The 21,217-nt window shown below is 45.2% G+C and overlaps 1 protein-coding gene across 1 annotated transcript in view; it reads right to left on the bottom strand.

Moving 5' to 3' along the window:
• Positions 1–21,217, bottom strand: part of HMCN2 (hemicentin 2) — a 345,628-nt gene that overhangs the window by 182,177 nt on the left and 142,234 nt on the right. Inside the window, 7 exon segments of the mRNA XM_040325278.1 lie at positions 1,162–1,327; positions 3,742–3,901; positions 7,346–7,458; positions 9,264–9,408; positions 10,105–10,232; positions 11,074–11,169; positions 15,803–15,994. Coding sequence (XP_040181212.1) covers positions 1,162–1,327; positions 3,742–3,901; positions 7,346–7,458; positions 9,264–9,408; positions 10,105–10,232; positions 11,074–11,169; positions 15,803–15,994 — 1,000 coding nt within the window.

Raw genomic sequence — 21,217 nt, 5'->3', positions numbered from 1 at the left:
GACTGACACATAGATAGCACACAGCAGCGACAATGACTCAAAGCACTGAAGCCAGACCATTTCAAAACAGTAGCCTTTGTATTTCTGTCATGACAGGTCTCCTTTAAATCCAGCTTTGGGTGGTCTGAATCTTTCAAGTACTTATGAGAAAGCGGTTATTATTTCCTGTGATCTAAGGATGGATTTAAATAAAAATGCTAAGCATATGTAAAACATTGGCTTGGACTGCCAATGAGGTGCCAGGTATAAAGTGTGACAAGATGGATAGGGAGCTTACAGGATAATCCGCCAGCGATCCGTATTCCCCCAGCAGGAAAAGATTAGCTGGGACACTTCCCAGAGGCATTCGTCTGCCAGATAAGATGGCTATTATACGAGTATGAATCACAATTACACACTCTCTCCGGCACTATGCCTTCCCGTGTTACACGCATGGCTCCGGCTGATCCTTTACACTACAAGCTTTTTTTTTTTTTATTATTTGCAGGTATTTTACGTCTCGTTAGAAAGATCCTAAATAATAAAGAACAACCATTAGCAGCTAAATTCATAAAACCTAAAATCCTGTTAGGAAGATCTTCACGAAGAACAAGCATTAGCAGCTGAATTCATAAAACCTAAAAAAAAAACTATATTCAAGCATTTTGAAGTCATTTAAAGTGGGGGTTCACCCGAAAAGTTAATTTTTAACATTAGATTCATGCTCATTTTGTCTAGGGGAAACGGGTATTTTTTTTAAAATCGAAGCAGTACTTACCGTTTTAGAGAGCTATCTTCTCCGCCGCTTCCGGGTATGGGCTGCGGGACTGGGCGTTCCTATTTGATTGACAGGCTTCCAACGGTCGCATACATCGCGTCACGATTTTACGAAAGTAGCCGAACGTCGGTGCGCAGGCGCCATATAGAGCCGCACCGACGTTCGGTTACTCGTGACGCGATGTATGCGACCGTCGGAAGCCTGTCAATCAAATAGAAATGCCCAGTCCCAAAGACCATACCCGGAAGCGGCGGAGAAGATCTATCTCTAAAACGGTAAGTACTGCTTCGATTTTAAAAAAACGACCCGATTCCCCTTGACAAAATGAGCCTCAATCTAATGTTAAAAAAAAAAATTTCGGGTGAACTCCCGCTTTAACATTGACAGTAATGTGACAGTCATACCTGGCTGAGACAATGGGCAGCGGGAAGGAGTCCTTCCTCCAGGAGATGGTGGGTGGAGGCACACCTTGGACATCACAGGGCAATGTAATCTCCGCCCCCAACGCAGCCACCACTGGTATTGGGATGCTTGCATCATGTGACCCATTCACACTTATTTTGGGCTTTGCTGAATGAAAAAGGAAAGAGTAGAGAATTATGTGCAGAAGTCAGTCTGGTAGGGAAAGTTTCTGCTGGGAATTGTCAAGGACAAAGGGCCCTTTTACACTCATGCACTTTCTTGCAGCTTAAAGGCTAAGTTCACCTTTATCCCCCCCCCCCCCTAAATTCCAGCTCCCGTATGTACCAATATAGCATTATTGTACTTCTTTTGCAGAAATAAAACAGCTTTTCATTAATTCTACACACGCCTACCTGACTCTCTTCATGTGGTAGAGACTGTTGAATGGACAGCCGCACTCCAAAAAACCTTGAAGGTTGTCTTTATTGTAAAACAAGTAGAAAATGCACTACAAAGCACAGTAAAAATAGGGATGGCAGCCTACGCGTTTCACACTATCAATTAGTGCTTAATCATGAGCCATGATTAAGCACTAATTGATAGTGTGAAATGCGTAGGCTGCCATCCCTATTTCGCTGTGCTTTGTAGTGCATTTTCTACTTGTTTTACAATAAAGACAACCTTCAAGGTTTTTTGGAGTGCGGCTGTCCATTCAATAGTCTCCACCATTTGCCTTGTGCATTGCCGGCACCCTGGATCTCCTGAGAAGACACTGATTGCTAAGCATACCCACCTGGAGCGGTAATTCCCTTCTCGGACTCTCTTCATGGATGGTTAACCACTTGCTTACTGGGCACTTAAACCCCCCTCCTGCCCAGACCAATTTTCAGCTTCCAGCGCTGTTGCACTTTGAATGACAATTGCGCGGTCATGCAACACTGTACCCAAATGAATTTTTTTTTTTTTTCCCCACAAATAGAGCTTTCTTTTGGTTGGTATTTGATCACCTCTGTGGTTTTTCTTTGTTGTTATTTTTATATTTTGTAATAAAATTTTGCAAACATGTAATTTTTCTCCTTCATTGATTTACACTAAAGAGGCTGTACTGATGGGCTGCACTGATGGGCTGCATTGATGGGCACGATAAGGCGGCACTGGTGGGCACCGATAAGGCGGCACTGGTGGGCACTGATAGGTGGCACTGGTGGGCACTGATAGGTGGCACTGGTGGGTACTGAGAAGAGGCACTAATAGGTGGCATTGGTAGGTGGCACTGAGAGCTGGCAGTGATGGGCACTGATGAGTGGCAGAGATCGGTTACACTGATAGGCAGCATTACTAGGTGGCACTGATTGGCATCACAGGTGGGCATTGATAGGTGGCACTGCGGGCAATGGCAGGTGGCACTGGCAGGCAGTATTTTTGGGAAAAGAGGAGGCAGATGTGCCTCCTTCCTCTTTGGGACCGATGTCCCTTGGAAACAAGTCAGTGATCGGCTTTTTTTTTCTCCTCACGCTGTTAGCGTGAGGAGAAAAAAACAAAACGATTACCGATCCTTTGTTTACATCATGTGATCAGCTGTCATTGGCTGACAGCTGATCAGATGGTAAGGGGCTGGGACAGGCCCCTTACACAGATCTGTGATCCACTGAGTCTCAGTGACTCAGTGATGACACCGCGTGCAAAGGGGAGGACGTCTGTTGACATATCACGTGACCTGAAAAGCTCAGCTCAAACAGGAAATATTCTCTCCAGCAAGAGAGACCAAACTGAGCAGGTACAACTTTACTATTCTGACTGTGTGTTATCTGGCCTTGCCAAGAGAGACAATGCAGGAGGGGGAAAATCTGTGCATATAGGATCAAAGAGCCTTTTTATACAATGCAGTGGATTAACCCCTTGAGTTCCACAGTGAGTATAAGAAGCATGCTATTCTGCACATACCGACAGATTTTACTGTTGTGGGTTTAGTAACACTTTAAGTTGGCCGTTAAAAGGTAAATGCACCTCCTTGGACTTTCTGTACAGGTTTTATTTACCTACAACCCCACTGTTCTGAGGCAGACTCTTCTCAATTTAAGCATTCCTTTAAAACAAATAGGCACCTGGCAGAAGCTCAAACCTTGGGCTTAAGATATATTTTATTAAGGCCCCTTTTATACTGCCACGATTTGAAAGTCACGCGATTTTGCCACAATTTCACGGCCACGATTTTGCAGTGATTTCAGGGAATGCCTGTGTAAACTTAAGGTCTATGGACCTCAACTCGCATCAAAGTCGAGCCAACATAGTACAGGGACTACTTTGAAGTCAGTGCGACTTGAAGTCGCACAGATATGAATGGTACTTATTGGAAATCATGGGGTACGATTTGTCATGTGACCTAACTAGTGCGGGCTAACTATGCGGGCCTAACTAGTCATAAATGGGCTTTAATTTGTCTAAGCATACTAAACTGCTGAATATTTAACTCTAATTGCGTGTTACAGTACTCTATTCTCATTGGCACAGAGTTGATAAAAGGGCCCTAATGTTAAAAAAAAAAATAAGCAAAAAAAAACAAGAGTTTTGGTATTACTTACCATGTACTAAGAGATGGGACACTTTGCTAGCGGTCCCCACCTGGTTTTCTGCGGTGCAGGTGTAATACTCAGAGTCGGCACTGGAGGGCAGAGCAATCAGGAGGCTGCCATCTTTGTTTAGCAGATAATGGCTGCCATCAATTGTTATCAATTCTTCTCCCTGAAAATTCAGATTATACATTAGGAAGGCAAGAAAAGAACAAAGAACACAACGCAGCTATGGATAGTACAGTAAAACCTTGGATTGCGAGTATAATTTGTTCCGGAATTATGTTTGTAATCCAAAGCACTTGTATATCAAAGGGAATTTCCCCATAAAAATAATGGAAACTCAGATGATTCGTTCCACAACCATTTATTCACATGTCTTTCAGTTTATAGTCCATATAAAAAGATTATAGTAATGTTATAGATTGTGTAACCATAAAATGTCCATCCACAAATGGAAGCCTCCACAAGGAGAATATAAGCAAAATCTAGCAGGTGCTACAGAGTATAAAAGAGAAGAGAGGCGCCTCTAAGTGTAGTAACTCACGTAGTTGATTATTAAAGAGGCACATCTAAGTATGCAGGCATCCGGGGTAAAGCTGTTCACATAGACCAGGGGTCCTCAAACTATGGCCCGCGGGCCACATGTGACCCACTGAGGACATTTATCCGGCCCTCCCTCCTGCCTACTTGTCATGCTCAGCGGGAAACCGCTGTGGCTGTGTCACTGAGCTTTGTGTGAAAAGTTTGGACGCGCTGTGATAAAAGTCCCGCCCTCCTCTTAGACCAACTTGTGTGATAGACGCAGTGTTCTGTCTATCACACAAGCTAATCTAGGAGGAGGGCGGGACTTTTATCACAGCGCGGGCAAATTTTTCACACAAAGCTCCGTGACACACAGTGGGAGGTGCCCGCTGTGCATAATGCACGCATTGACTGGTAAGGCTACAATGATGGCGGGGGAGGCTGCAAAGATGGCGGGGGAGGCTTCAAAGATGGCGGGGGATGCTGCAATAATGGCACAGTAAGGCTGAAATTATGGCGGGGGAGGCTGCAATGATGGCACAGTGAGGCTGCAATGATGGCGGGGGAGGCTGCAATGATGGCACAGTAAGGCTGCAATGATGGTGGGGGAGGCTGAAATGATGGCACAGGGAGGCTGCAATGATGGCATAGTAATGCTGAAATGATGGCATAGTAATGCTGCAATGATGGTGGGGGAGGCTGCAATGATTGCACAGTAAGGCTGCAATGATGGCGGGGGAGGCTGCAATGATTGCACAGTAAGGCTGCAATGATGGCATAGTAATGCTGCAATGATGGCATAGTAATGCTGCAATGATGGTGGGGGAGGCTGCAATGATTGCACAGTAAGGCTGCAATGATGGCGGGGGAGGCTGCAATGATGGCGGGGGAGGCTGCAATGATGGCACAGTAAGGCTGCAATGATGGCGGGGAAGGCTGCAATGATGGCGGGGAAGGCTGCAATGATGGCGGGGAAGGCTGCAATGATGGCGGGGAAGGCTGCAATGATGGCGGGGAAGGCTGCAATGATGGCGGGGAAGGCTGCAATGATGGCGGGGAAGGCTGCAATGATGGCGGGGAATGCTGCAATGATGGCGGGGAATGCTGCAATGATGGCGGGGGAAGGCTGCAATGTGGGCACAGTAAGGCTGCAATGATGGCGGGGGAGGCTGTAATGAGGGAATTTATGTCTGTGAACAGACTTTTTCCAGAATGAAACTAAAATCTAAAATCTCCAACAAGATCTAGACTAACTGATGCACACTTGCATCACTTGTTATGACTAGCAGTGACAAATATGGAACCGCACATTAACCATCTCATTAGCCAAAAGCAGGCCCATTGGGCCAAATCCTCAAAAGAGATACGACGGAGTAACTGCTGTTACTCCGTCGTATCCCTGGTCCTAACTAAGAATCAGTTTCCCATAGTTAGGACGAAGATCCGACATGTGTAAGGGACTTGCACTGTCGGATCTTAGGATGCAGTACCGCATCCGCCGCTGGGGGCATTTCGCGTCGAAATGCCGCCTCGGGTATGCAAATTAGGACTTACGGAGATCCACGAAGCTTTTCAGCTTCGTTTTTTCTCCGTAAGTTTTATTTTGCAAAAGCAAAATTAGGGCTGCTTTTACAAGGTGTAAACTGTTTACACCTTGTAAAAACAGACCTTTCTTGCTAGCGACGCGATATTTTTTTTATTTTAATTTTTTTTTTGCCGCCGTATCTTTTTTTTTACCCGACGCAACTTTATTGTCCCATCGCGATCCACAAAGCCCGACGTAACGTAATTTCGCGCTATGCACGTCGGGAAAATGACGTCACGAGCATGCGCAGTACGGCTGGCGCGGGAGCGCGCCTCATTTAAATGGGAATCGCCCCCTGGAGAAGAGGAACGCCTTGCGCCGGCCGGATTTAAGTTACACCGCTCAAAATTTCTAGGTAAGTGCTTTGTGGATCGGGCACTTAGGTAGAAATTTTGCGGCGGTGTAACTAAAATAGGAAAAATTACGTTGCGCCGCTTCTTTGTGGATTACCCCCATAGTTCCCATTGAAATACTGGTAAGTTTGTTGATTTAACTTTAATTGTTCTTCATTTTAAATATTGTATTTGTCCCCGTTTTGTTTTTTCACTTCAAAATAAGATATGTGCAGTGTGCATAGGAATTTGTTCATTTTTTTTTTACTATAGTCCGGCCCTCTAATGGTCTGAGGGACAGTGAACAGGCCCCCTGTTTAAAAAGTTTGAGGACCCCTGACATAGACCATCCTCCGCACCGCCGGCTGTTACTGCTGTCAGTCTGCAATGGTGACCGGGAAAACTACCCTGCAGTAGAGCGTTCTGAAACTTGAAGTGCTTGTGAAACGCAGCGTGGAAGGGATGACGCCGATGGCGGTGCGGAGGATGATCTATGTGGACAGCGTTACCCCGGATGCCTGTATACTTAGATGTGTCTGTTTTAATCATCAACCATGTGAGTTTCTAAATGTTGTTGTACCTTGATTAAATGTAACCATATTGCTACACTTAGAGGCGCCTCTCTTCTCTTTTATACTAAGTTGTGACATGACGCGACTCTTATGCCTTGTACACACGATCGGAATTTCCGTCGGGATAAACTCAGACAGATTTTTCCGATGGAATTCAGTCCAAGTTGTCTTACATACACACTGTCACACCAAATTCCAACCGTCAAGAACGCGGCGATGTACAACACTAAGACGAGCTGAGAAAAATGAAGTTCAATGCTTCCCAGCATGCGTCGACTTGATTCTGAGCATGCGTGTTTTTTCTCCGTCGAAGTTCCATACAGTTGAACGGAATTTCAGATTTTTTACGTTTATACTACTCATACAGCTGTTCTACCATCCTGTACATGTGGAATGGATGTTCCTTGTTAGTGAGCCTTTGTACCAGCTTGTATTTATTACTTTTTCATCAGAAATTCCGATCGTGTGTACAAGGCATTATATCAAGACATCGCTTTTATATCAAGTCAAAATGCATTAAATATTAAGCTTGTCTTGCAAAACGCTCTTAAACCAAGTTACTCTTAAACCAAGGTTTTACTGTATTCCGTCCATGTCATTACCTTTGACCAGGTCACAGTAGGCTGTGGGTACCCTTTGACATTACATTGTAAAGTGATAGGCATCCCCTCTTGTGTGGTGTACTCTGTTGGTCCAGGAACAATGGAGGGAGTAACTGGAAATAAAAAAATACCATGTTAATACATGACTAAAAGAAAACTCTGTTTTCTACCAATTTTTTCATACCTTTTGTGACATATGCTGGGCTGGTGAGCCAGTGCTTGACATAGGTATTGATTTACTAAAAGTGGAGAGTGCAAAATCTGCTGCAGCTGTGTATGGTAGCAGCTTCAAACTTTAGCTTGTTAAATAAGGCTTATTTTCCATGGACGTTTTTTGGACATTTTTACAGTCACTTTTCTGAGCTTTTTTTGCAGCTTAAAAATGGCTCTCCATATTAGTCTATGGCCTCATGCCCACCATGACGTTTTTGAGCTGTAGATGGCTGAGCCGTTTTTAAGCTGCAAAAAAAAACAGGACCAGTGCGTTCTGAAGCTCCAGCCTTAGAGCTGTAGAAACGCCAGACGTTAAAAAACGCTCAAAAACGCTAAAAAAAAACTTTCAAAAACGCTAAAAAACGCTGCTGCAGCGTTTTTGAGCTCCGGGCTCAAAACAAAAAAAATAATAATAAAAAAAAAAAAAACATGGACATGCATTTTTACGTGGAGGTTCACCCTTAGAGAGCACTTTTTAGCCTTAGATTCCTGCTCGTTTTCTCTAGGGGAATCGGCTATTTGTTTTAAAATATGAGCAGTACTTACCCGTTTACGAGATGCATCCTCTCCGTCGTTTCCGGGTATGGGCTGCGGGAATGGGCGTTCCTTCTTGATTGACAGTCTTCCGAGAGGCTTCCGACGGTCGCATCCATCGCGTCATGATTTTCCGAAAGAAGCCGAACTTTCGGCTACGAGTGACGCGATGGATACGACCGTCGGAAGCCTCTCGGAAGACTGTCAATCAAGAAGGAACGCCCGCTCCCGAAGACCCATACCCGGAAGCGACGGAAGAAGATGCATCTCAAAAACGGTAAGTACTGCTCATATTTTAAAACAAATAGCCGATTCCCCTAGAGAAAACGAGCAGGAATCTAAGGGGGAAAAAAAAAAATGTAATAAATGGGTGAACTCCCGCTTTAAGCTGTAAAAAAGGCAAAAAAAAGTGGCTGTAAAAACGTCCATGGAAATGAAGCCTAAAGCTTTAACAAACAAAACTGGAAGCCGATTGGTTTCTATGCAGAGCTGCACAAGATATGGCACTCTCCAACTTTAGTAAATCAACCCCAAAGTGTGTATAGAGATTTGGAGGAACAGACGGGTGCCTTCTTGAAAAGAAGCCGAACCACCATACCACAACCATTTGCATTGTGGCATGGTCTAATTCACTTGAATAGGTCATATTCGGCATACTGCGACTGGGGATCTTATTTTTGCCACAGCAAGCGTAGAGCCCTGAGTAGCTGCAGGTCCATATTTAGGTGGGTAGCCTGTGGGCAATAAATCATGCTCAACCACTTATTGTTTCCACCTATGTTACCATGTTAACAAGCCCTCGGACCTCATTTACTTGTGGTTAGAGTGGCAGTAAAAACATGTGGCTAAAACTCGTTTTACCCCCCTTAGGCTGCAAAGACAACAGGTAAAATCTTACTTTCACATAAACTTGTTTTTAATTGTTGCTAATGACTGCTGACAGGGTGTAACAGTTGGACTGGTCCCTAGAAACAACATTTAGGGAGGTGCACTGAGGAGGGTTTAGATTTTCGAAACGGCGACGATCGGCTGGGAATATATAAAGTTGAAAACAGCAGATATACATGTATAACGTATATAAGGAGATTTGTTTCATCTGGGTATCATGTGAGGCTGTTCCATTCACTGGGTATATGTGAGTGTTTACACGATTTTCTGTAGTGGTGCTCACCATGAACGTTGAGAAAAATGCTTTGATTGGTCGATCCGGCAGCATTGGACAGCTCACACACATAATTCCCAGCATCCTCTCTCAAGGCTGGTTCTATGTGCAGCCCACCTGCTCCATCAATGGAATGGCGCCAAATAAACTGCAGCTGACGAGTGAAGAAAACAAGAAGAACGCAGACACATGTAAATCATTTAGATTTAAATGAGGCCTATGTTAGTATTTACACAGCACTCAGAAACAGGCAAGAGAAGCAAATAGCAGCACCCTGAAAGATAGCGGTAGTGGCCTGTCTGTCTGTAGATAGCGTTACTTTATAATGCTGACATTTTACTTATCAGTCTGCCAATCAAATAATATAATTACTGTATAATGTTTGCCGGAGGCATAAGCTTAAAGTGTTGTTGAATAGTTGATGCTCTAAAGTTGGTTTCTGAATATAAAGTATTGTATGCTGGGATGTACATGTGCATATATACAGGCAAACCATTGAAAGAAAAACATTATTTAACGCCTATATTCTGGATCTTAAAGGCAACCCATCTGGGAAAAAACATACAATGAATTCAAGCGCCCAATGCCGCGTACACATGGTCGGAATTTCCGACAACAAATGTTTGTGGGCGGGGGTGTGAGAGAGTGGGCGGGCCAGGCGGTTCAGTGTGTGGGCGGATGAGAGAGCAGGCGTGACTGATCTGATGAAATGAACGGTCCACATGTGTGTTAATAGGGGCTTTATTCTGTTTGTTTTAGCCAGTTGCAAAATAAAAGTATCCTTTGAAATTCACATCATGAAGCAGGTAGGTAGAACTGTAGGTACACCTCTCTCTACCAGTTAACTTACAGGTCTTGAGTCTTTTACCCAGCGCTGTACCGGAAGAGGGTTTCCTGCTGTCACTGTACATGGTAGCAACACAGGATTTCCTTCGAGGACATTTATCTCCGATGGGGCCTTACCCACCTGCGGAGCCACTGGAATAAAAGGTAAATATTACTGCAATGGTCAATAATACTTGTCAAAGTGTGCTACACAGGGCTTTTTTTCTCAGACAATACGTGCAGGAACTCTCCCTTTCCAAGTCACCCCTTGTCTCCACCCCTACCCAGCTCCTGCACCTTTCCTTGGTTCTACCCCCTACCTACCTCTTGCACCATCCCTTGGTTCCACCCCCCTACCTACCTCCTGCACATCCCTTGGTTCCACCCCCTACCTACCTTCTGCACGTCCCTTGGTTCCACCCCCTACCTACCTCCTGCACCGTCCCTTGGTTCCACCCCCTACCTACCTCCTGCACCATTCCATGGTCCCACCTCCCAGTACTGTCCATTTTAGAGAATACAGAGCCAAGTAATAATTGTGGTACTAAGTAATTTGTATGGCATTTGTTGATGATGGAAACAATGGACCACCCACAACAAAATACTCCCTTCCGCAACATTAAAAAAAATCCCAACAGAAATAACAGATCTCCCTGCAGCCAGCACCAATAGACTCTTCAGCAGCCAGAAACAATGAACCACCAGCAGCAACAATGGATTTCTCTGCAGCCAGCATCATTAGATCCCTCCCAGCAACACAAGACCCACCCTCAGCAACAGTGGATTTCCCACCAGCAACAATAGACATCCTTAGCAACAATAGACCCCCTGCCGCCCCACAAAAATAGACCCATTCCAGCAGCTGGCATTAATAGTCCCTAAACCCCTTGCCATTACATACATTCAGTGCTGGAGGTGCCGGAACTGCGTTCCCCTACGTTCCCGCTGAAAAAAAGCCTTGGTGCTACATACAAACATGGAGTATATCGCTTACCAAGTCCTGTGACTGTTAGGAGGATTTCTGCTTGTACCCAGCCGAATGGATTGCGGGCCTCACACACGTACACTCCAGTGTCCTCTGGTTTTGCAACTAGGAAAAGAATGTTAACAAAGATACTAATATTTGATGATACCGATAAGCATGCATGGAATAAACTTTATGTTCCAGTTCAGCAAACTGCTGTATGTTAGTTCTTGGCATTGGGTTTTCAGTGCTGAAAACAAGTGGGCTTTCAGTAAACCTCCCAACACTGAAATTCCCCTGTCCAAACAAACACTTAGTCATCTCCTGAAAGGAGCACTAAATTCTTAACCTACAGCTAACACTTGTCCAATCCTTAATGCTTAAGCCAACATTTTTTATTTATCTTTGGACCGAAAATGATGAGAATAGAAGTACTGTCAGGAGTGTTTTGCTGTCTGTGACACTGTTTGAAAGATTTTGCACTACTTTATGCACTTGGGGTATCATGAAAATTAAGATATTAAGACAAGAAATGAGGGCGACAGGTGTCACTGGAAAAGCCATTGGCTCCCACTGCTGTCAATCAAACCCTGTAAGCAGAAAGTGGGGGGCCGTGGCAGAGCCAAGCGGTGGGTGTCTATAGATATCCACAGCTGCGCTCGGAGCGTGCTCAGACGTCTGCCCTCATAGCAAGCAGCTTGCTATGGGGGCAGACACAGAAGAGGAGAAACAGACAGGACCAGCGGGGAACCTCAGATGAGGAGAAATGGACAGAACCAGCGGAGAACCTCAGAAGAGATGGAATGGATAGGACCAGTGGGGAAACTCAGAAGAGGAGAAACAGACCGCAGCAGCGGGGAACCTCAGAAGAGGGGGAATGGACAGCACCAAAGGAGAACCTCAGAAGAGGAGGAACGAACAGCACCAATGGGGAACCTCAGAAGAGGAGGAACGAACAGCACCAATGGGGAACCTCAGAAGAGGAGGAACAGACAGCACCAGGGGGGAACCTCAGAAGAGGGGGAACAGACAGCACCAGGGGGGAACCTCAGAAGAGGAGGAACAGACAGCACCAGGGGGGAACCTCAGAAGAGGGGGAACAGACAGAACCAGGGGGGAACCTCAGAAGAGGGGGAACAGACAGCACCAGGGGGGAACCTCAGAAGTGGAGGAACAGACAGCACCAGGGGGGAACCTCAGAAGAGGGGGAACAGACAGCACCAGGGGGGAACCTCAGAAGAGGGGGAACAGACAGCACCAGGGGGGAACCTCAGAAGAGGGGGAACAGACAGCACCAGGGGGGAACCTCAGAAGAGGGGGAACAGACAGCACCAGGGGGGAACCTCAGAAGAGGAGGAACAGACAGCACCAGGGGGGAACCTCAGAAGAGGAGGAAGAGGCTGCAATACCATTACATAGAGCAGGTCAGTATAACATGTTTATTATTTTAATAAAGAATTGCATTTATAATGCTTTAAACTGTAATATACCCCACTGCTGTTCTTGGGTTTAGATTTACTTTAAAATAAACATTTCAATAATTCCTTAGGAGGCATGCCAGTGTGTGGGCAGAATATCGTTTTTGTCTGCCTCGATCACAAAGCAGATGAAGTATATTTCTGGAGAGAACACTGGGGGTAATCCACAAACAGCGGCACAAATTAAGTTAGTCAAAACTTATGTCATTTAAGTTATGGCGCCCTAATTTGGTGTCGTAAGTGCCATATCCACAGCGCATTTGCGCATTAAATTGCGCAAGCGTAACTTAAATCCCGAGGCGTAAGGCGGGGTTAATGCAAGTGGGAAGGAAGTGGGCGTGCTTCATTGTAATGAGCCGTGACTCCATGCAAATGAAGGACCGGCCGTACTGCGCATGCGCGCACAAATCTGCTGCTCACTGGGCATGTGCAGAACTTGGCTTGGCGTAATCAGTGAGATAAAAGTAAAAGGCCAAGCGTACTTAGTTTGAGGATCGCCCTGTGTATAAAAAGCCCCACACAAACACACTTCCCTTGCAAAAGTATTTCCCTATGTTACCCTTCCTAGAGCAAGTTGCTTCTGCTCTGAACGTTTGTCGGTGTTTGTTGGTGAGTTGTGTGCGATAGAGAAGTTTTGGAGGAGTATTAGATTGTAGTTGGTGTTTGTTTCTGCTAAGTGTATTTTGTGTTTGTTTTTTTCTGATTGTATTTTGTGTTTGTTTTTTGCGTGTTTGTTTTTGAATTTGTAGTAGCTGTCTGCTTGTGTGTTTTGCTTTTTGTGTGTTTCTTCTGTGAGTTTTTTTGTTTGTTTGTTGTGTGTGTATTTTTGTTAGTTTGTCCTGTGAGTTGATTCTTGTTGCTGAGTGGTGTCTGTGATGGCACCCAAGCGCAGGAAGCTCAATTTTTCACAGGTAGAGAAGCAAATCCTTGCTCGGGCCATTGTCCTATATGGGCGATATTTGCATGGCCCTGATAGCCGGAACACCTCCCCGGCCCAAAGGAAGGCGATTATAAAAAAGATAACGGATCAGATCAATGCGGCGGGGGGGGGAGATGAGGACCCCCGCAGGTATCCAAAAGAAGATCAACGATCTAAAGAGCCTGGTCCGTAACAAGGTGGCCCAAATAAATGCCCATACCACAGGCACTGGAGGAGGCCCAGCCTGCCCCATCCGTCTCAGTGAGGAGGAATGGGCAGTGGCCCGGTGTTTCCAGCCAGAGCAGGTGGTGGGCCTGCGTGGATATCAATCTGATGTTCCTGTGAGGCCAGGTAAGTTTTTGGTTTTTCTATCTGGTGATTAGCATGTGTGGGTGGGGGAAGGGAAGATGTGCCAAGTGTGTGGATCCTCAAACCTGTGATTGTTTTGTGTCCTCCACAGATGACCAGGAGATTGCAGGCCCATCAGGCCAGCCAGGCTGCTGCACCACCCCAAGGAGAAGAGGCTGCTGATGAGTCACAAGAAGGGCAGGATTCCCCAGGGGAGGGGAGTGGCCAAACCTCCCCTCATGAGGAGGTTGAGGGGGTGGAGGAAGAAGATCTGCAGATTGTCCTTTTGGCCTCGGATATGTTGACCCTTGAGGCTACCCCTGAGGCTGCCAGCAGTCAGGCCACCATCAGGGGTAGCCCCTCCCACTCCTCCCTCAACAGGCCTCAACCCACAAGGGTCACTCTATCCCCTCCTCCCAGGGCAGGCAGGATGGCGACCCAGGAGACCAGGGGGGTGGCCGAGCGTCTGCCGGGCAGTCTGCAGAAGGACAATGCCCGGCAGACCCGCCATCTGGGTCAGATAAAAGAGACTCTGACCCAGATAGAGCACAGCCTGGTTGCAATGAAGGAGTCACTCAGTGATGGGGCCACAAACTCATTGGCGGTCATCACATGTTTGTGGGACCTGAAGACCGCCACAACTGGCGTGGCCCAGGAGGTGACTACCCTGACCCAGGCTGTGCAGGACAATACCCGGGCTGTCCAGGACAATACCCGGGCTGGCCAGGCCAATACGGCTGCCCTCACTCTCTGTCTCACAAGGATAGCCGTGGCCTTGGAGGGCAGGCCAGCAGGAGGACAGACACCAGGGGAGGCTCCTCCTTCCCGTGCTCACCCACCCCCCCTGAAGATACTCCCTCCCCTGCTCACACCCCCCCCCATGAAGATACTCCCTCCCCTGCTCACACCCCCCCCCATGAAGATACTCCGGTTGGCCGTGCCGTGTCCGTGCCCGTGGGCGGCCCAGACGTAGCAATCGCCGCCGCAATTAATTTGCAGGGGTACTTTTGTTTTTTTATTTTTATGATTTTTTAAAATATTTTTATGATTTTGCTTATTATACTGTACTTATGATTTGGTTTATGTGTGTGAATGATGTGTGAATGTGGGGGGGTGGCATTCCTGATTAAATAAGGGTGTCACCCTCAGTTTTGGTGGAGAAGGGATCCCCAGGACCAGGGAGAAGTGATCCCAGGTCCCTGAATGGTGTATGAATGCACAGTAACAGAATTGGAGCCGTGGCGGGGCGTTACTGCTCCCAAATACCGGGGGGGGGGGTACTTGGATCTAATCCAATTAGATGTGCATGTGATGTGTCTGTGCTAGGGACCACAGTGGTGTGCATGCATGCATTATCATTGTGACATAATTAATGTGTGTGTTTACTGTGCAAAGATGCATTCTGCGAGGCGTCTCCTGACTGCTGTTCCCTCAGAAGAGGGGGTACCCTCGGTTACTAAAGTCACTAGTCTAGATTGTAGTCCAGCAAGTGTGTGTGCTCAGCTCTTCCTTAATGGTGTTGCTTTAGCTGACCTTTACACGGCATGTGTAAAATTAGGGCTGCTTTTATAAAGTGTAAATTTACACATTGAAACTAACAGAAGCGCACAGGGCGTAATCTACGGTGCACACACTTAATTTTGTGGATCGCCCTATCTCCCTCATTTGCATCTTTGCCTATCAAAACAGCAGCGTGTCTAGCGTAATTTGCGCACGAAAAAGCGCCGGTGTAATTATTTTAGGTAGGACGGAAAAACCTGATTTTAAGGCGTATCTCGTTTTGAGGATCAGGCGCAAAGATACGTGCCGTGTAAATTTTAATTACGCCGCGTATCTCGAGTTAAGTCGGCGCATCTGCTTTGTGGATCAGGCCCTTTGACTTTAAAATGATTTTGATGGTTATGGACACCTGTCTATGTTACTCATTCTTGTTCTTAAAAAAGTTGGGAAGTTTAATTTCTCAAAGGTAGTGCTATTAAATTTATTTGTGCTGCTTCAGCATTCTGTGCCTTACTTTTCATATGGACGGTGTTTGACCCAAGGCCACCGATAATCTCTGTAGTTCCAGATGGGACTATTGGACCCTCTTCATGGCGGGACCAGGACACTATTGGTACGGGGCTCCCTTCAGCACTGCAGATGAGCTGCACACTCTCTCCAACATCCACTTCTACGTCCAAAGGAAAGTCTACAAACTGAGGAGGAACTAGAGGGAAGAAAAGACAATGGGAAAAATATAAGCAAGCACAGAAAGGCTTCCACTGCGGCATGATAATCTAAACTAGTAAATCCAGTACACTGTTAAAAACAAAAAATAATTATTTCATTGGTTAGTTAGATGGCAAATTTATTTTATACTTCGTTTTATTGCAATTCAATATTGGTCCAGGTAAAATGGATTACATTACAATATCCATTTAAAACACATCAGCTCAAATATACGATAGATGCCAAATGTTTACATAAAATACACTCAAAATTTTAACCTAGTTCTGTGTAGACAGGGTTCCTTTTAAAGTTCAGCCAAAACCATTTATGTGGTTTTGGAGTGAAAATGGGTTAGCGCTTAATTTAGGCTTTTATTTCTATCTTTGTGCCCATTGAGGAGACCGTTCCTCACTTCCTGTCAGGACAGGAAGTGATGGAAAATCTCTCCAAAAGGGATGCAGACAGATCCAATAAACATTATTATTAGAATGAGAAAGAGTTAGAACTTCAGGCAATGTTTTTCTGTAATATGTGCTTTTTTTTTGTCTAAACTGTGCATCCCCCATTCGCTCCCAATCCCCCATTTATTGTACGGTATCACAGGGACAAAAAGGTCTCTGCTCAATCTGGAATAAAAATGTTACAGACATTTTATCTAAATCAAAAATCAAAGTTTGGAATTAGGCTTTATTATTAAATAACATGCTGGACTGGGACAAAAATTTGGCCCTGGACTTCATCCAGACTGGACCACTTTGAAAGGTCTCTCCCAGGGCGGCAGGACAGAAGCGGAGGGGGGTGGCGGTCCGCTGTCACGGAAGCTGGCCCACTGAGCCATCGGCCCCCCCGGGAAACTCCCGGTAGTCCCGATGGCCAGTCCATTCCTGTCTGTAAATCTGTCACAAACTTTGCCAATTCCAACAGGGTATATGACAAAAAATACATAATAAAAACTGCATAGCAAAACAATCATATAAAAGGCAGCTAAACATTAGCATTAAAAGCTGAGCCTGGCTCTATCTTGCTCACCATTGGCATTTCAATGAGATGTGAGACCTCACTGACCAATAGGGAGGCTTGGGAAGTGGTACCAAAGCTCCCTCATAAAGATATACGTAGAATGGTAAAATTTATAAATTGTGGATGTCACATAAAACATAATTTTTCACATTCAGGGGAACTACAACAATAATGCTACATGCTTGCTAATTGAAAGTACACTAAGGGCCAGTTCACACCACATGCAGTCCAGTGCATAAAAAACACATTGGAAAGTAGGTTATATGGTTTTCAATGGCATAGTTCACACTATGTGCAGTCAGTTCCAGGGCTTTTCAGTTCCAGAAAAAGTAGAACATACTGCATTTTTCCTGCACCAGGCTGTACTGGAATGCAGTAAAAAGCACCTGGAATGGACCCTGAGATGCATCACAAACGCACCAAAAACAAATGGGAGTGTGTCAAAATTTGTTGAAAATCTGCATGTAAAAAACGCATCCGGAACGGATCTGGAGTGCTTTTTTGTGGTGTGAACCAGCCATATATAAAAAAAAAAAAAAATGCAGTGAGGGCTTTTACACCATTGCATTGCGCTGGTAGGACGCTAAAAAAGTCCTGCCAGGCGCATCTTTGAGGCGCGGTAAGAGTGGTAAAAATACCGCTCCTATAGCGCTCCTGCCCGTTGAAAACAATGGGGTAGCGCCTCTAACCTGCCCACAAAACGCCGCAAAGAGGCATTTTTTTGGGCGGTTTTAACCCTTTTTCGGCCGCTAGTGGGGGTTAAAACCGCAACGCTAGCGGCCGAAAATCGCGGCAAACATAACGGTAAAAACGCAGCCAAAAATAGCGGCATTTTACTGCCAGCGCACCCAGCGCTTCAGTGTGCAAGTAGCCTAAAACACTAAAGTACCGCACTCACAATTGGGAGACATTTGAAAAAATAAATTTGTATGTATTATTTAACCTAATAAAAATTATTTTGAAAATGACAAAACAGCGATAATAAATATTAACCTATAAACATTCAAAAATTAATACCCATATAGTTTCACTTTGAAAGATAAAAACTAAAATAAAATATCTAAATATTATCCATGTCACCCCTAAAGACTTGGCAGTGTGTCAGCACAGAAGTCATCCTCTTCTCCCAGCTATTAAAAGTAAAAAAAAATGTAAATACTGGAGTTGAAATATATAAATGTAAATTCTCTTAGTATTAACAATTCTCTTCAGCCAGTGTTGTCACCCAGACACCCCCACCAGAAAACACAGCCAGTTCCCTGACATCCACTGCAATTACACATTGGTAAAAAAAAAAAAAAAAAACCTCCCCGGCCATTCCCACTTGATGACTGCACAGCAGCAGCACACTTACTTTAATTTACTAAAACTTGAGAGTGCAAAATCTGGTGCAATTATGCATAGTAGCCAATCAGCTTCTAACTTTAGCTTGTTCCTTTAAGCTTTGACAAACAAATCCTGGAAGCAGATTGGTTTCTATGCAAAGCTGCACCAGATTTTGCACTCTCCAGTTTTAGTAAATCAACCCCATTGTGTTAGGACCAAAAGACCTCTACAAACAGAGCCCCGATTGACTTCTGACCCTCAATCAAAGTTCGGCCACTATACGGATTATAGGGAAACTTTCAATAAAATAAAGCAGAATTCTAAAAAACTTAAACTAGAAGGCCCGGATTCACGTACGAGTTACGCCGGCGTATCTCCAGATACGCCGTCGTAACTCTGAGTCCGAGCCATCGTATCTATGCGCCTGATTCTTAGAATCAGTTACGCATAGATTTGTATTAGATCCGACCGGCGTAAGTCTCTTACGCCGTCGTATCTTAACTGCATATTTACGCTGGCCGCTAGGGGGCGTGTACGCGGATTTACGCCTAGAAATATGTAAATCAGCTAGATACGCCAATTCACGAACGTACGCCCGGCCGACGCAGTACAGATACGCCGTTTATGTTAGGCTTTTCCCGGCGTAAAGTTACCCCTGCTATATGAGGCATAGATGAGGCGTACCAATGTTAAAGCGGATGTGCGGCCAAAAAAAAATATTAAGAGCCAGCAGCTACAAATACTGCAGCTGCTGACTTTTAATATTAGGACACTTACCTGTCCTGGATCCTGTCCAGCGATCGCTCGTCACTCTGCTGCCCCCCCGCCATCCACTGTGAGGGAACCAGGAAGTGAAGCGCTCCGGCTTCACTGCCTGGTTCCCTACGGCGCATGCGCGAGTCGCGCTGCGCCCGCCGATTGGCTCCCGCTGTGTGCTGGGAGCCGAGTGTTCCCAGCACACAACGGGGGGTGACGGGATGTAATGCAATGCCCGTCTTTTGCCCGTGAATGCTGGGCCAGAAGTGGGTGCAAATATCTGTCTTTAGACAGGTATCTGCACCCCCCTCCCCCCTGAAAGGTGTCAAATGGCACCGGAGGGGGGGAGGGTTCCAATCAGTGCGAGTTCCACTTTGGGGTGGAGCTCCGCTTTAAGTATGGACGTCGTTCCCGCGTCGAATTTTGAAAATTTTACGTCGTTTGCATAAGTCGTTCTAAAGCATTGGCTTCTTGCGGGTTAATTTAGAGCATGCGCACAGGGATACTTTCACGGATGGCGCATGCGCCGTTCGTAAAAAGCGTAATTTACGTGGGGTCACATAAAATTTACATAACACACGCCCACATCTACCACATTTGAATTAGGCGGGCTTACGCCGGCCTATTTACGCTACGCCGCCGCAACTTTTGTTTGAGAATACGGCACTTGCCTGTAAAAGTTGCGGAGGCGTAACGTAAATAGGATACGTTACGCCCGCACAAAGATACGCGATTCTACGTGAATCCGGGCCAAACTAGAAGTTTTTAAAAAGTACATTTAGTGATTTCCTAAAAAAACTAAATGGTATAAAAATATATTTAAAGCAAAATATATTTTTTCGTTTTGGTTTTAGTTTTTCTGTTTGTCCTGGTAATCAGTGCCACTGGATCAAAAAGCGATGGTAAAAAAAAAAAAAAAAAATGTACAGCTGTCACCAGCGCAGAAGGTGAGGGGGACCTACCAATGGGGACCCTGTTCTGGTGACAACTGTATAAGAGATAAGAGGACATCTGAACCAAATTTATAGGGATTATTTGCTCACTGTCTGTGTTTCAGTGAGGCGAAATCTCCTCCATGGGGAAAAAAATCTAACAACATTTTAACCATGTCCCTTCAAAAAAATATAAATGATGGCTTTTTACTTTAAATATGTTTAATATCTGCCTGGAGTTCAGTTAATAGTTTTTATATCTCTAAACAGATTTATAGGCAAGTGTCTAGGATTCCCAAGTCTACAATACCTGTCCAGGCAAGACACAAATATGCCCTTTAATAATGGCTTGAACAATAATTAGAGCGTTTTGGTTACTTTGTGTAATTTATCTACAAAGACCAGTAATGGACAATTTGTAGTTTCCTGGGCATGAAAGCAAACCTAAATGATGTTACAAAAAGCTTTAATGTGTTCTTGTATATTTTCCAAGTTACAAATCTGAATTCTTTCCTGACAGGGTGTGTGTGGCTACTTGTGTGTTGTATATACAGTGAGTCCAAAGTTTTAGAGCAGGTCTAGTCACAAAAATCTCATATAAGAGCTTTAACATTTTACCTCTGGAAAAAAGAAATGTTCCTGGACTGCCGCACTCTGATTTATTGAAACAAAATTAACAAAGGATAAAATCCAAAGCTGTATAACATCCAAAAATTCATGCAACACTGCAATCAATGGTAGAAAGTGGACATAGGGGACAAAAAAGCTAACATGTTTCACATCATGGATAGATGCTTAGTCATAACATTTTACCTCACTTTTTTTTAGCAATTCTCAATCTTTAACCTCCTTACAACCGCACGCCGTCAAATGACGGCGGGCGGAATACCCTGTTGTTCTGACAGGACGTCATACGACATCCTGTCATTAGAAGCTGGTAGGGGGCGCGCGCACCCATCGCGTTACTGGGAACACAGTGCGCGTGCCCGGCGGCCGCGATGGCCGCCAGGCACCCGCGATTGCCCAGTAACTGAGCAGGGACGATGAGCTCTGTGTGTTTTTTCTGCAGCTTTCAGTATTAAACCCAAAAGCATTGTACTGTATTTAAATCTGCTAGTAAACACAACCCCCCCCCCCCAGACTGATGATGCTACCGTCCAAATCTGCCCCCTATGCTCCTTCATTTA

The sequence above is a fragment of the Rana temporaria genome, chromosome 9 (assembly GCF_905171775.1).
Source record: "Rana temporaria chromosome 9, aRanTem1.1, whole genome shotgun sequence".
NCBI lineage: Eukaryota > Metazoa > Chordata > Amphibia > Anura > Ranidae > Rana > Rana temporaria.
Note: the sequence above shows the minus strand (reverse complement) of the source record. Positions and strands in the feature narration are given on the sequence as shown.